Below are 17,057 nucleotides of genomic sequence, written 5' to 3'. Positions count from 1 at the left end.
AAGTGAGGGATTTTAATTTAGGTGTCACCAACATGTATGTAATAGCTAAAGAGGGAATGCAACTTGTTCAGAGGTGAAAGAGTAAGGAAAGGACCCAGGATGGGGAATGCCAGTATTTCAGGGACAGAGGAAGAAGTGGCTATGAAGGAGACTAAAAATATAAAGGTTGAAGGAAAACCGGAAGTGCCTCAGTTTCACACTTCATGGGAAGAAAGCAGCAAGACACACACTGCTGGAAAGAGGTCAAAGAGGCTAAGGACTGGAAGACCATTGGAGCAGGCAACCAGCGTGCTGCTATTGATAAGTGACTTGGTAAACAATGGCCAGACAGGTGGAGAAGAGAACAATTACACTACTCTAACTTTGGAAATGGAAAGAATTAGGTTAGCAGCTTGAAGCAGCAGCAGAAATGGGAAACGTGGGCAGAAAGGCAGATTTTAAGATGGTTAAAAAGTGTAAGTGTCAGTTGTTCAGTCATGTCCAAGTCTTTGGGACCCCATGGACCATAGCCCATCAGGCTCCTCTGTCCATGGAATTCTCTGGACAAGAAAACTGGAGTAGGTGGCCATTCCCTTCTCCAGGGGATCTTCCCAACCAGGGACTGAACCCGGGTCTCCCACATTGCAGACTCCTTACCTTCTGAGCCACCATTATAGGCTGACAAAAGGTCTCTCTAGGAGAGACTTAAGATAAAAGGAGAAAGTACTACTGAAACAAAGAACAAAAAGAAGTCAAAGAAAATGAGGTTGAGAGCACTAGTGGCAGGGTTAGCCTTGCAAAGGAAAAATACTTCTCTTCTTAGGAAAAGGGGGTAAATTGGTATTGGTGAACACATAGATGTTAGAAGAGAGGGAAGTCTGAGGAAATCTGATGGGAAATTGGAGGGAAGTTTGAAGAAGTTTGACACTTGTGTTTTCTCTGTGAAATAAGAAGCAAATTATCTGCTGAAAAATGGGGGTCAAGACTGGGAAACTTGCAGTTCTACATTACTATGCCAGACTATTAAGTATTTGATAGCAAGGTCTGTCTTACTTCATTTTTTATCCTCAACCTAGCACATAGTAAGGGCTCAATAAATGTTTGCTGACTGAATAGCTAACAGAACTATTTAAAGGCCTACGTAAGACTCCAAAGCCAAAAAACATACAGCCCCTCCTCATAAAAACCCCTCCAATAAAGCCAAACATTAAAATGTTATATTTCAAATAGCTACATTAAGAAAATCAAATGGCTGAGTGATTTGATGAAGTGGACGTAACGGGTCAAATGAGCAAAAATAATCAAGAATGCTGGTAGTTACAGTATAAACCATCAATCAAGGATTCTTAGATAGGTATGAAGGCAAGTAAAAGCATAGGCTGACTGACGGTAAATGGAAAAGGCTGTCAGCGTAACTTCACTTTCAGTTTCAAGGGGCCATAATCCAGATTCAGTCATTTTAGACACAGGTTGGTATTAACTGAATGTAAAATATGTTGGAGCTAGATCTTGGCTTCTAACTACCATTCTCCAATAAAAAGAACAAAGGCTCCTTGGAGAAATGGCCAATCTAGGGCTGGGGCAGGGAAAATACAGTATGAGCCTGAAAAAGTGCTCAAGGAAAAAAAAAAAAAGAGGATGTAGACATATCAAAGGGACACAGAAGTCAAAAGCACTTCCAATGTTCAAAGCTGGGACAATGTGAACAACAAAAATATTGTATAATTGGATTATAACCACCCACTTATAATAAAATAAGTATACATGAGTACTTGCTAGTTTAAATTAATAAAGAGGAGGCAGTTTCTTCACAGAAGCTTAATTCCCACCAACTCCATTAAGGGTGGGCTAGACTCACTTCCAAAGAATAGGGAAAGTGAAGAAACCAGGCAAACACTACCTTAACCAGGTGAGAAAGGGTTTATCATCCATAATGTCACATGGCTACCACACACCCCTTGATAGGATGTGATGAGGGCATTTCACCTATGTAGTGCTTTTTTCTCCCCCCAAAACCTGTAAGCTCAGTCTAATAATGAGAAAAAAATCAGACAAATTCAGATTGGGGGATATTCTACAGAACATGGCCAGTACTCTCAAAGACTGTCAAAGTCACCAATAAGAAAAGACTTAAACCTGTCGCAGAGGAGACTAGGGAGACATACGGACTAAATGCAATGTGGTATCCTGCAACAGATCCTGGAACAGAAAGAGGACATCAACGGAAAAAGCCCACAAAGCCTAGGATTCAGCTAATGTGATGTACCAATGTCAGTTTCTTAATTTTGACATTATATCCTGATAATGTTAACAACGGAGAAAATTGGGAAAGGGGAATATAGAAACCCTCTGCACTATCTTTGTAACTTTCCTTTCAATTTAAAAATATTTCAAAATAGAAGCTAATTTAGAAAAAAAAGTTGGCACTGTCCCTGTTCCTCTGGATCTGCTGCATTTCTGTGTAGTCTTGGCACACTGATCTGGTCATCAATTGTTTTCCTGGGAGTTAAGTGTAGGACAACTGCACTAATTAACATGTAGTAACAGTGTAGCTAGAAAACTTAATTTGGGGTTTAATATATGAAGTTATAACCATATTCTCCCCAATCCCAACCCTCTCAACACACCAGAGACATGGCTTTTTATTAAAAAAACTTTTTTTTTAATTGGTTTACAAAGGAGCTACAGACTACATTGAACTAATCTTTGTACAAAAAGGCAAAAAAAAAAAAAAAAAAAAAAAAAGCCCCAAAACACCCAGAGACAAAAGGCAGGGGAGAGACAAGAAAGTAAGATACAAAAGAGCAGGAAGAAACTAAGACAAGAGATTAGCATCATACATACACAAGATCAAAGGGGGAAAAGAGCAAGAAAGATGAGAGAGCATTTAAAAGTATTTCCCCACAGCCCAGGTGATAATCGGATTGAAACCAATGACACACACAGCACGAGATTATTAAGAAGTTTAAAAAGGCAACAGTGGTATGGAGACTGGTTACTGCCAGTGTTGAGAGAGAGAAATAAACTTGTTTTAGGCACCAGAGACCGGAGCACTGCCCCTTCCTCCCAGAGGAGGACAGACTCTGGAAGAGGAAGCAGGCCCTAGGGCAGCTGCCATTGGTATGTGTAGAAGGAGTTTCCTCAGACCAATCTCAGCATATTTTCCCCAACTTTCCCCAAAATCTTTGCGCCTTAGATTCCAAGTGAGAGCTATGGGATGCCACTGGGAGAAAGGCGTGATCAGAAATATGAATACTTGCCCTTGTGCACACTGTTCAAGAGCAGCTGCTAGGAAAACGGGGGGCTGGGTAGAGAATCCCATTCCTCTGTAGAGAAGGCACAGTGTAATTCCTGAAGGTGAGGAAAAGAAAACACTCCCCCCAGGAGAGGTATCAACAAGGTCCTCACCACCCACAGCAGCCTCACTTTAGCCCTATTTATGTTGTTATTGTTGCTGTTTTGGATATTAAAGGGAATTGAGGGATGGATCATGCCTCTTCTTGCTCAGCAGGGACAAGGCAGGCTGGAGTTGCGATAATGAGGAAGGGAGAAAATGGGACAAGATATTCGTTTCCCTCATATGAACATTGTGGAGGCAATCTTTCTGGGTTTGGGGAAATCAAACTGGAGAAGACCTAGGAGGTGAATGAAACCAGGGACTCCCATTTTTTTCCCCCTTTCCCAGACTCCGATCTAAGGCAAGTGAGCTAAATTGGCAAGAGGGAGTAGGAATTTAAGCTTAAGGCTGCTTAATGTCCTCCTGGGAGCTGGTGTTTAGGGAAGACAGACAAAGAAAAGAAACAGGTCAACCTCAAAGCTGGTCTCCTCATCCTCCTAGATGAGGTCTGTACCCCAGGAGTAGAGCCAAGAGAGGCACCGCAGAGCACACAGGCTCCTAACAAAAGTAATAACCTACCCACAGTTTATCAGCAGTTTTCAAAAGCAATGTTTTCCGGGGTTGGAGAAGTGCCATATCCTCCTCCCTTTCCCCAAAGCTACTGCTGCCACCTTTCATCCTTGCACAATAAGTTACTGGCTCTCTTCTAAGGGAGATGAAACTCTGAGATTTCACATTCCTCCTCCCAACTCCAAGAGGGTACTTGAATAGGGGGAAGGAGAGCTATGCAAAGGGCCCCTCACTTGAGGCAGCTAGACTATCCTCATTTTCCTTGGTACCTGGATCAGAACTCCTTTGATCTGATCCCAAGGTCCAAAAGGCATCAGGGTACTTAAAACTGAATGAAAACTTTAGCACCAGAGCTCCCCCAAAGCAAAACAGGGGCCTGATTAATACCCCCAGAAGAACCCCTCAAAAAGTGTATAAATTTATTGCATCCTAGCAAAGATCTGCAGCTTCCAGTATTCACACAATGTGAAGATATTAACAATACAAAATATATTCTGAAAGTCAAACATCTGCAGTTCATAGTGCTTCCTCAGATTTGTTAAAAAAAAATACAATGCTTAGTTTCCTATATAGGATATACAAAAGCAAAAATATATATATGTATATAGTAGAAATCAACCAATCAGCCATAGTAATTTACAGCCTTTGTCTCTAATCCTCCCCCAGTCATAATCTTTACCCAACACTTCAGTCTATACATTCTGGGATCAAGAGTTCTATTCTGAATTCTTAGAAATGTCTGTTAAACTGCATTCTACATGGCACCCATAAACAGGGTGCCCGCTGAGAAGTCCCTGAAGGAAGACGATGTGGGTTGTTACTGCTCTGGGTAAAAAGTGAGACAATCAAATGATAAGCAGATACATGTGAATGGGCAACCTGAAAGGACAAGGAAATAATATATCACTTCTCTGGGCACCCCCAACCCCACAAGGTTTGGTCATTAGAAAGTTACATAAAGGAGCAACTTGTGAAAAAAAAAAATTAGAATCAATATGCCTGTCAGTTACACTAATTTCTTCCGGCAAAAAGTTCAGGAAAAGGGACTTTCAGCAATAAGCTCCTGACTCAAGGAATGTGGAAAAGACTGAGTGACTTACTGCTGCTGGGAGACAAAAGCAGTAGTGGCTTTCGTTTTAGGGCCAAACAAGATACTGAATCTTGAGCTTCCTTGGTGAGAAGGAACTAGGACAAGTGGAAAGAACTGGATATAAATTTGCTTGTGCCAAGAGCTGGGGGTAAACCAGCGTTCCATCCCAGAGAAAACCATCATCAAATAACCTGAAAGTGTATAAGCTTCAGCATCATTAAGCTAGATTACATCTAGTAATTTCATTCTGGGGAAGATTCCATTCCTTGAAATGTTCTATCAAAACACTGCACACTCCAGTGAGTTATCTTGCCCCTTTCCTCCAGAAGATGCCTATGTACATGATTACAGATATAAAATAACATGTTCAGAGTTCTGCCTTTCAGTGGGAACAAAGGGTGTGATAAGTGACTGGGCAGATAACTTTTACTTCAGTATTAATGCAATTTGATAAGGGGAAAGTTCCTTGCAATAGCTTCTGTGTCAAAAACACTATTAAGTCTGCAGAGAAAGGACCAAATGGAGTGAGCTTTTGTTTAGAATATTAACAGTTATTGTATTTCAGGTTAAACAACACCACAAACTTACCCAAACCCTAATTTGGACAGATTTTATATAAAATATATAGTAGAATCATGGCATCATCTATTTATAGTCAAGGTAAATAGAATTATGAGAGGAATTAGGACTCTGCTATAGATCTGGATGTTGGTTTCACTTTCAAACACAAAAATAGTTTCTTCTTTTAAAAGTGCAGTAGAATATCCCCCATTCATAATTGTAACTAGTTTAGCAAAAGCAAAGCAATGACCTCAGGAACATACCCAGGTTTTAAGATAGATTTCTAGGTAATGGGCCTGAAAGGCATTTTGATCTGAATTTGATTTATTTTCCAACAATTTCAAATATAATTTCTCATCTGTGTGTAGATATATACAAGCACGAACACACATTCACACACGGTCATACACAAACACTTCACTTTCTATCAGATTAGGGTAATTTTTTATTGCAGGTCTCTTATAGTATTGGCTAACAGAAAACCTATCCCCAATCTAACAGATTACACACATACACACAGCCATTTCCACACTTCCTCACAGTGAAAAGCTCTCTGACGAGGTACCAGAAAGTCAAGAGAGACAATGTTTTAATGGCTGGGCCTTGAGGACAACTCTGGTTGCATTTAAATCTCAGTGCCAAATGCACTAAGAGTTCCCTGCCGCTGTAATTTTTGGATCAGTCTCTTCAGGAATCAGGCCATGGAGAAAAGCAGGATGGTTTTCCCTGGTCTCCCCTATAAGCCACAGTGGTAAGACAAGATTTCTTTTTGTTCTGGGCTACCATTCCCATGATCATGAGTGCTTCCTTTCCCCTCAGGAGCCACCCTAGGAAGAGCTAAGGGGAAAGATCAAAGAACCACTGCCTTGCCACTGATCCATGCTCTGGAGTTCTGCAGAATGGAAATCCAGAACAGTCACTGGCTGACGCTCCATAATAACATAATGGGAAATCAACTACTGGAGATGTTCAAAAGAGGAAGTGTATTTCCTTTCAGAACGTGAACTCAGAAGCCCACACATCAAAGCTTAGAGCTACCTTGGAAGACAGTTGCACAAAGGTCCAAATACTCCACTAACTCCTGAACTGAACTACTTGAGTCACTTCCACTTCTGAGCACATCATTTTCCTATTGAAAGCTCCTACCTATTATTTGACCATCTTTTCACAGTTTGGACAAACTGATCCCAGACTATAACTTTCAAAGGTCTCTTGTACAATTCCATAGAAAGACTTCTGATTCCTGATGCTTAGAGCAGCTAATGAAGAGAGAGGTGCCTTTGACTCTCCAGCACCAAAAGGGTGCCTGCGTCAGTAGTATTTTGAACACTCTCTTCACAGCTACCTCAAGCATTCGCCTGAGCTTCAAGGCTTCTCCATTCTGCTGCTGGGACTAAGGACTTTATTAAAAAATGACAGAAGTGCCTCATCCAGGGACCACTACCAAAAACAAAACATGAAGTGATCAGGTGAGAGAAGGGGAGACAGAAAGGGTTAAGTCAGGGAAAGAGTGCAAGAAGCTGATCCCAAATTAAAAGACAAAATTAAGAAAGGAAAACATTATGTATGTATGTATATATAAACTAAAAGCAGAGCATATAAATGCTTAATCTGGTGGGAAGCCAAGACAACATCTATAGAAAATCTTGATGTGTCACAACAAGGCTCAGCCATAAGGAAATAAGGCAATATAAAAAAATGACCAAGGTATTTTGGTCACAGAATGGTCTCCTTCCTCCTCCCAGCCAACCCCTGCAAATGCATCTCTATATATCTTTTATATATATATATATAATATAGAATCTGTTTTTGTTAAAAAGTATTTCAATGATCATATATATTTATCAAGGCATGATGGCTTTAGGAAAGGGGGGGATCCATCATGGGGGAGCTGAGAAGGGAATGCAGGAAGGGGAGGCTGGGGTAAGAAGTGTTAAGAAACTGTTTGGGGTCAAACAAATGCTCATCAAAGGTGGCACCAACAGAATTTTCACTATGTTTCCCACTTGAAGAAGGTACTGATGATACAGGTGGGTGCCAGGACCCCATCTCTTCTTTTGTATCCCACCCCCAATTCCTCCCACCACCATGCATTTTTAATGCCTCATGGCTCACTCTCCCACACATCTCTTGGACCCATGCTACCTTGCATCCCAGGGTTGATGGGTATGGCCCATATGTCTCTGGCCCCAGGTGCCTGATCTCAGAAGCCATTGCCACTGATATTAATGGACTGCAGATCTGCCACCTGCATGACATTGATGCCACTGTTGGCAAGACGGGCAATACCCTCCGGACAAATGGCCTCCATGGCTACCATGTTGGTGGTAATAAGGGCTGAAGGGGTGGCAGTACCACTGCCTTCTGAACCTGCCCCGCTGTCCAGGGGCAAAGTGCCCACACTCAGGGCTACACCCGGGCCTCCCTTCTTATTCTGGTGGGTCTTGATATGCTTTGACAGGTGGTCACTCCTCATGAAGCGCTTGGGACACTCAGGGCAGGCAAATTTCTTCTCACCTAGGTAAAGGAAGAGTAAGAAGATGAGACAATCACATCTTAGGAAGTAGGGGTACCTTGTTCAGTTCATTAGCTTCAAACTATATAAGGCAGAATAAGACTAATCTTAAAAGGTGATTAAAAACAAGAAAATTCTGGTGATTATCTGTTGTCTTTTGGGGGGAAAAAAAAGTAAAGATTAGAGAGTCCTCAGAAAGGATAGCAGAAAAGTAAGATAGGACCTTCAGAACCCTTATTTCTTATGGATTTCAGATTAACTCCAATGCCATTTATGATCCATACATTCAATTTCAAACATAAGTTGCTTAGAAATTTTAGTTACTTCCAAGGTATATTTTGTCTTTTCATTCTGGCCCATTACTACCTCTCCCTTCCTAAGTTCCCGCTCACCTGTGTGTGTGCGTTTGTGCCTCTGTAACTCATCTGAACGTGTGAAGCGTTTCCCACAGAATGACCAGGTACACATGAAAGGCCTCTCGCCTGTATGCCAGCGCAAGTGTGCCCGTAGGTGTGAGGTCTTGCCATATACTTTGCCACAGCCTTGCATGTGACAAATGTGCTGTTTCTTCTTGCCAGGATCCCCAGAGCCCCTGGAAGTGAAAACACAATTATTCTTTGTTCATTTTAGAGACAAAATTAGAGTCATAAAGTATCCATAGTAATTACTGGACCCACTCAAAACTAATCCAAGTTTTTATTAAAAAAAAAAAAAAAAGGAATCTGCCTGTCAACCTAGGAGACATAGGTTCGATACCAGTTCAGGGAAGATCCCACATGCCACGGAGCAACTAAGTCCACGTGCCACAACTACTGAGCCTGTGCTCTAGAGCCCAGGGGCTGCAACTGTTGAAGCCTGCGGGCCCTACAGCCCGTGCAATGCAACAAGAGAAGCCACTGCAAGGAGAAGCCGGTGCACCACAGCAAAGAGTAGCCCCCAATCACAACAAAAGAAAGCCCACAGGGCAACAAAGACCTAGTGTAGCTATAAATAAATAAATAAACATCAAAATGTGCACTTAGATATGTACACTTTACAAAAAGGAAAAAGACTTCTCAACACACACACACACACAAATGCCTGCATTTTATTTTTTTAAATTTGTTTATGGCATGCAGGATCTTAGTCCCTGGATCAGGAACCAAACTTGTGCCCCCTGCAGTGAACGTCCAGAGTCTTAACTACTGGACCACAAGGGAATTCCCAAAAGCCTTCACTTTTAATATCAACAGCTAAATCTTTATAGTCAATTCCAATGCGTGATGTCATTTTCAAGGTGACTTGCGAAATCTATGAGGCATTTTCCTGTATTTTTCTGGACGTTAAGTCTCAATACACGCATTTTCCATGGGAGCCACTGTGAATATGGTGATGTGATATTTTTGACTGGGAACTTATTAGTGAACGAAAGGTCTCTCCATTAAGCATTTGGTGGAGAACTTTAAAGGTCAAGAGCCAAAAGGCAAAGATTAAAAGCTGAAAAGATAAGAGTACTATGAGAGACATCAGTGGAAGAAGATGGGATGGAAAAAAATTAAAAAGGGGAAAAAAGGACCGTAACTAATTCAAGGTATGTTAAAAAAAAAAAAAAAAGATTTCCCTATATGGAGCAAATCCTAAGCTCCTCTCAGGAAATCAGTTCTGAAATGTTTTTGCCAAACCAATTTGTACCATGTGTGATCCATTAGTGGGCACTATGGAGATTTCCAAAAGAGATTTGCCTTGGGTTTTAACAGCACACATTAGCAGAGGAGCAGGAAAAAAAAAAAAAAAACATAACAGAAATGAAATCACACTTAGGTAGAAATCACAGAATTTCTTTCAAAAACTTAAATCCACTTGAAGCTTTGTGAGAGGGAAACTCTACTGTACTCAAGAGCTTTTTTCCCCTTTTAATTAATTTTTTGGGGGTGCTATGCAGCATGTAGGGTCTTAGTTCCCCGACCAGGGATCGAACCCATGCTCCCTACAGTGTAAGTGTGGAATCTTAACCACTGGACCACCTGGGAAGTCCATGTACTCAAGTGTTTTTGATTCAGGTTTTTCCCATAATGTAGGGTAACCTACAAAGAATTCAAATTGTTTTTTGTTTTGGTACATTTCTTATTTTTGTGCTTATTTTTTTAAGTTCTTTTTAAAAACAATGTAATTTCTTTACTTTGGCTGTGCTGGCTCTTCGCTGCTGTGGGGAGGTTCTAGCTGCAATGCGCAGGGGCTTCTCCCCAGCTGCAGTGGCTTTTCGTATTCCAGGGCCCGGGGCTCAAGGGCACAGGCTCAACAGCTGTGGCACCCAAGCTTAGCTGCTCTGCAGCATATGGGATCCGCCGAGATCAAGGACTGAACCTGTGTCTCCTGCCTTTACCACTGAGCCACCAGGGAAACTCTGTGCATATTATTATTATTATTATTATTATTATTTTAGTATTTATTTATTTACTCAGCTGTGTCAGGTCTTAGCTGCAGCACGTAGGATCTTTCATTGCGACATATGGACTCTCTAGCTGTAGCGTGTAAGCACAGTTGCTTGGCAGCATGTGGGACCTTAGTTACCTGACCAGGAATCAAGCTGAGTCCCCTGCACTGCAAGGCAGTTTCTTAACCACTGGATCACCAGGGAAGTCCCCTGTGCTTATTTTTAATGGGGCAAAACTTTAACAGACTTTTTTCAAAGGCAATTAAAAACCTATACGACTTTCTATTCTCTTTCAAAGTCAGTGACTTGAAGAAAAAGGAAATAACCTGGAACTCTTCAGAGATAATATTGTATAGCCAGTACACTAATGTGAAAATCTATCAGAAGTCTGTTTTGTAGGAGATATTAGATTATTTGATTGAAGAATTTTCTACCCAGAATAAGTAGTTTTTATCTATTTTGAGGGGGAAAAAAAAACAAACTCATGATTTTCACACAGTCACTATAAAATAATCATTACAGTAGGTATGTTTTCGTTTCTTTGCCAGGCTGTTTTATAAGCTATCTTGTTAAAACCATCTCACCAATAGAATTTTTTTAAAGAGTAAAAACAAACATCTCAAAACAGACATAAAGCAACACTCATTTGACCATCTGGCTCCATGTGACTTCCTTGTTTCTAACAGAAAGCAGGCATCTCTGAAGGTCCAAGGTCTAAGAGTTGATGAAGGGACCAGAGTTGGAACCAAGACCACATGTGGCCTAACCAAATGCACTATACTATCTCTGATCCCTGTGTAACCCTGCCAAGTCTTAAAGTTAAAACAAAACCAACAAAAAACCCCACTTATTTTTCCCTCCTAATCTACTAATTTTTTATCCTTACACTCTTAAAGAGACCAGCTGAATCAACTTACCTTCCTTCACTATCTTTACAGTAGGGGCAGGTGCATGCTTCCCGCCGGGTCCTCCGACCAGCTTGGGGTTGGGGATCTGGACTGTTCTCTCCTTCCTCTCCACCTGTTGGGTCATCATGTATTCCATCACCACCAGCCCCATGGAGGCCAAGCTGAGCTCCATGATCACCTGAAATTAAGAGAGTACAAGGGTCAAGGTGGGAAGGTCATCATAGCCACAGGTATCATCACAGCCACAGTGACCCTTGACTTTTACAGCACCATTTCTTCAAAACTTTGAAGTCACCTTCACTGATATTGCCTGTACTTGAAATCTCAAAAATCAGCACTGCAGAGACAAAGAAACAATAAGTCTATGAAAACATGCTCAGTCTCAAATTTTAAAACACAATTCTATTTGACTTTTATGACTGTTCTAACCTACCAGGTTAAAAAGTTAAGACTCTAACAATGCACAGTGCCAGCAAAGATACAGGGCTTCCCAGATGGCTCAGTGGCAGGTGGTGAGAAATCAGCACAAGCTTTTTTTGGGGGGGAGGGTACACCTGAGCTGTGTAGCTTGCGGGACCTTAGTTTCCCAACCAGGGACTGAACCTGCGCCCTTGGCAGTGAAAGTGCAGAGTCCTAAGCACTGGACTGCCAGGGAACTCCCTGTATGATCTTTTGAAGGCCAATGTGGCAATATCATTAAAAATTTAAGTGCACATCTTCAAAGAAATTTCACTTTCAATCACAGTGTCCTATGGATATATCCATGAGAACACAAACATACGTGACAGTAACATTTTCTGCAGCCTTATAACAAAAAACTGGAAAAAAATCAAAATGTACACCACTGCTGAACTAGTTAAGTAAATTACAATAAACTTATGTGGACTACTATATGTGCATTAAAAAGAATGAGATAAAGTTACACACTGTTATAGAAAGAGGTTACAACAAATCTCTTACTCACTCCCAGAGCTAATGTATTATGGAACCAACAAAATGGAAGTGACTAAAAATAAGACTTTACGGGACTCTAAACCAGAAACTATTCAAAACCAGAAAGGGGAAACTTCCTGAAATGAGCAAAAAACTGTTCTGAATATTCAGCAGGAAACAGTACGTGCATATTATAAATTTTGACATACAGAGAAAATGAAAGAGCTGAGGTGAAAGTTAATCCTTTTTTTTTTTGGCCATGCGGAGCAGCATGTGGGATCTTAGTTCCCTAGCCGGGGATCAAACCCAAGCCCCCTGCAGCGGAAATACAGAGTCTTGACCACCAGGCAAGTCCTCGAAGTTAATTCTGCGTAGCTAGCTATATACATGCCAGGAAGGTTTTGGTTTGGGATTAGATGCTTTTCAGAATGCTACAAAAAAGAAGAAAACACCATACATACATTCTGTTAGTTGATGTCATTTCCTTTTAAAGATAAATTTGTCTTAAATTCACTATAATTTCTCTCCTGGTAAAATTAAAATAGATAAATTCTACAAAGTTCCAGGACAGTGTTTTTCAAGCTTTTCAAACTTGCACCATACAATAAAAATATATATATTTGACAATGTAATCTAGTACATATATATATAATTGAAACAGTAGTTTCACGAAAGTGTCTATCCTTATGTTAAGCAGTGTATTCTAAAATTTTCTAGACTCTATTTTTTTTTTTCCTTAATGCTGGTCATGACCCAGTATATTGATTTTATGAGTTACTAATGGGTCGCATTTGACATTTCAAACACTGCTCTAGGCCAATAGACAGAAACAATGGTTTAAAGGAATAGCTAACATTCTTCTCCAGCTTTCAAATCTACTATCTATAAGCATTCACCTATGAAAGCATTTTGCAAATAAGTTAAAAACTCTATATCCATACTTAAGATTCTAATAAATGGAGAGTGTTGAACTGGCCTGCTTTATCTATTTTATAAAGAAGGAAACTAAATAAATGGGGTAGAAACTAAATAAACATCTAGAAACCTAGGCTCTTGACTTGTGTACCTCACTGCAACTCTTTTCAGCTAATCACCATGATTCTGAGTCACAGCAGCTAATGAGCAGCTCTCCCTGTGCTTTCTCACTCTACCACTTCCCAGCACCAGCTTACCATAGTAAAATAAACTTAATTTGAATATTTTGAGATTTCCATGATACTGGCAGAATGAAAACTGGGAAGTACTGGAGCACAAGTTAAAAACCAGTTTAGAAGTAAGACAGACCCTAGATATGAGTCCCTGCACTACGTACGATTAGCTTTTTTGGTAATGATCAAATAACTTCTCTGGTTATCAATTTCCCCATCAGTAAAGTTGGGATGAAATATTATTGATCTCATAAAGTTACTGTGAAAAACAAATATGGACGTTGCTGAGCATAACCCAGGAAACACTGGGCTGCCACACAGCACACATTCAGTACTCTGCATCGATCTCTACTGGGGAAATACCCTGTGGAAAAACACAGTGAGAAATCACAGAACAAGATACGCCAATAGTTCATTCTGCTTAAAAATTATGTGCGGCCAAGTGGAAACTCCCCCTAGTGGGGATGGAGAATTTATCCTTTAAAATAAGCCCTAACAGCCCAGCAGATAAGGTAGGATTCTAGTTAGTACTGCCAATGGTTACCTACCAAAAATTACCTTCAGAAGAGAAATTTATAGAACTATAGATCCAACTATCTATAATAGGTCTTTAGAAACAAGATAAAGTTGTGGTGCATATAAGCAAATCATCTTCTTTGATCTATTTTTCAAGCTAAACTAACTCCATTAAAATTTGAGAAGCAACTTATCCTCAAAGTTCTCCCTTGCCCCAATCAACTCAAAAGAAGCAAACCTTTCTCCATTTTATTGAAACATAAGAATAAAATGGACTTCCCTGGTGGCTCAGACAGTAAAGTGTCTGCCTACAACGCGGGAGACCCAGGTTTGATCCCTGGGTTAGGAAGATCCCCTGGAGAAGGAAATGGCAACTCACTCCAGTGTTCTTGCCTGGAGAATCCCATGGATGGAGGAGCTTGGTGGGCTACAGTCCATGGGGTCACAAAGAGTCAGACACGACTGAGCAACTTCACTTTAAGAATAAAATACTTAGATATCAGAACTACTAAAACTAAATCTCTATCCCTCTTTCAACTCTTACAAAATGGACAGTCAAAAATTAATATCCTCCTGGACCCCTACAATGATTTCAATTTTTTTCAAACTAAGAAAATTGAGAATGGGGTTAAATAGAATGAACAATTTTTAATTTCATTTAACAAAAAGAAGGGATAAAATGTCAAAAGAGTATCAACATCAGACCAGAATCTGTTTCCTGCCTCTTTAATAACAGTTTTAGAATAAGAACAGTTTTATCTTAAAATGTGGTACTGGTTAAGCAATGAAATAAATTAAAGATTTTCCTTTCCATGATTAAACTAACTAGTAAACCAAAGGCACAGCTTAATGACAGTCTTGCCCAACTCAGTGGTTGCCTCTAGCAGCAGTTTCTGAAATATCCATGGCAGTTACGCACTTTTTTAGTTTCCTCAAAGTGAAGAAGTGTGCTGAAGTTACGAACTTTCAAGACCACCACCTAGCAAGTCAAACACCCTAGTCTTCTCTGAGAAAAAAAACTTGGGTAACACTAAAATAAGATGAAATAAGAAGCTTCTCAATAATTTCCAGAAGGGTGGTTCCCATACACTTCCTTATTTATCTGCTTTCTGAAATGACTTTGGGAACATTGTGTTCTTTAATTCGTTAAGTATTAATACAGTAAGACTAAACTTTAGAAGGATACCTATATTAAGCACACACTGGGTTTTCTCAATGTTTCATTTTACACAACAGATTTAACTCAAAGAAGAATATCTCAGACCACAAAATGTTTGTGTCTTTTCAGCTATGTTGAAACAGAATACTGATAACAATATATGAGAAACAAGGTAATCAGAATAAGGCTCCAAATCAAGAAATAAAAACCTCCACAGTGTAGGATTTCCCTGGTGGTACAGTGTAGAGGAATCCATTTGCCAGTGCAGGGTACATGGGTTCGATCCCTGGTCTGGAAAGACCCCACGTGCTACAGAGCAACTAAGCCAGTGTGCCCCAACTACCGAGCCTGTGTGCTGCAAGTACAGGAGTCCGAGCACTGCAATAAAGAGCAGCCCCCCTCGATGCAGCCTGAGTGGAGAAACAAAGACCGAGTGCAGCCAAAAATAAATAAATGAAAATTTTAAAAAGAATGAAGAATGGGCACCAGAAATTTAATTTCCTTCTGTTCCAGAATGCAAGCCCTTGCTAATTCATCAGTTAAGTTATGCTCTATAAAAATTCACATATATATATATATCTTGCTTCTAAACTTAATTACACATTAAATATTTCCTGTTAATCATTATAGCATATTTTATACCCATAGACATGTATAAATGATCATTTATAGGGTTTCCTATATACAAACTTCCTTAAGACCTTATCCCTACAATGCCATGTGGACTCGTTAACTGCAATCTGTAAAAGTGTTTATCAATTATTTACTGTCTACTGATCCAGGTACTACACTAAGCTCTGAAGATTCAAAGAAATAGTTTTCACTGCAGAAGAGCTTGCAGTTCACTAGAGAAGAGAGAAACAGATAATTTCAAAATAATGATATAAACCTTATACTAAAAGCCATTCCAAGATTTTCCAGAACTGAAAAGGGTAATTTCTCCAGTTTAGAATTTCAGAAAAGGCTTGTTTCCTAAAGGAACAGAGATTTAGGCCGAACTTTAAAAAATGCACAGGAGTTAGCCAAGTGAAGAATGTTGGCAAGGGAAGGGTAGTTCCAGGCAAAGGGAAGTCTACGAGTAGCATAAGGAATGTAGTGGAGTGTGGGATGGTGGTGGAATAGAGGGAGGATGTAGGTGAAAAGATGAACTTCAAAACAGATGATATTATTAGATGCAAGACAGATATTTAAATGACTGATTTTTTTTAAAGGTGATGGTAGAGAAAGTATGGACAGATAAGCACTTTCATACATCAGCCAGGAAACAGCACATTTCCTATGTGTGTAGGGCACACTGGCAATATAGGACATGTCTTTAAGATGTGACTAATATTTAACCCAACAAATAAGGACATGTGCCAGACACTATATTAAGCTCTGGAGAGACTTCTATATAATCCTGGCCATCGAGGAGCTTCCCAGCTTCATTATCTCACTTGGGAAGACACAAAATGAAACCAACAAATATAATATCTGTCCTATAATTTGTACAATAAAGTGATAATAAAACACTCTATTAAGAGAAGTATTAAGAGTTGGGAGGGAGAGTGTTGGAAGGGAAAAAATGGAATATACTGGTTATTCCATTTGATAATAACGAGAGGTAATAAAAGTCTAAAGTAGGGCAGTGGTTCCAGTAAAGAAAAAGGCATGGGTAAAAAAGTATTTAGGATTAATGGGACTTCCCGAATGGTCCAGTAATTAAGAGTCCATTTTCCAATGCGGGGGACATGGGTTTGATCCCCGGTGGAGGAGCTAAGGTCCCAAACGCTGGAGAACAACTAAGCCTGCACACCGCAACAAAGACCCAGCACAGCCAACAACAACGATTTATTTGGGGAAAGGTCAGAGTACATAAAAATGCTCATCACTGAAAAAAATCCAACTATGGAAAATGTCAGGCTTCCCAGGTGGCGCTAGTGGTAAAG

The 17,057-nt window shown here is 40.1% G+C and overlaps 1 protein-coding gene across 2 annotated transcripts in view; it reads right to left on the bottom strand.

Moving 5' to 3' along the window:
- Positions 1 to 2,618: 2,618 nt before the first annotated feature.
- SP1 (Sp1 transcription factor) overlaps positions 2,619 to 17,057 on the bottom strand; it is a 38,300-nt gene continuing 23,861 nt past the window's right edge. For both annotated transcript variants that reach the window (XM_040234274.1, XM_040234275.1), the window contains exons 4-6: positions 11,383 to 11,551; positions 8,445 to 8,644; positions 2,619 to 8,054 (exon numbers count right to left, since the gene is read on the bottom strand). In XM_040234274.1, the coding sequence (XP_040090208.1) occupies positions 7,741 to 8,054; positions 8,445 to 8,644; positions 11,383 to 11,551 (683 nt within the window). In that variant the 3' untranslated portion in view covers positions 2,619 to 7,740. The remainder of the gene's footprint in view (positions 8,055 to 8,444; positions 8,645 to 11,382; positions 11,552 to 17,057) is intronic.

This window comes from Oryx dammah, unplaced genomic scaffold (genome assembly GCF_014754425.2).
Source record: "Oryx dammah isolate SB20612 unplaced genomic scaffold, SCBI_Odam_1.1 HiC_scaffold_29, whole genome shotgun sequence".
NCBI classification, from domain to species: Eukaryota; Metazoa; Chordata; class Mammalia; order Artiodactyla; family Bovidae; genus Oryx; species Oryx dammah.
Note: the sequence above shows the minus strand (reverse complement) of the source record. Positions and strands in the feature narration are given on the sequence as shown.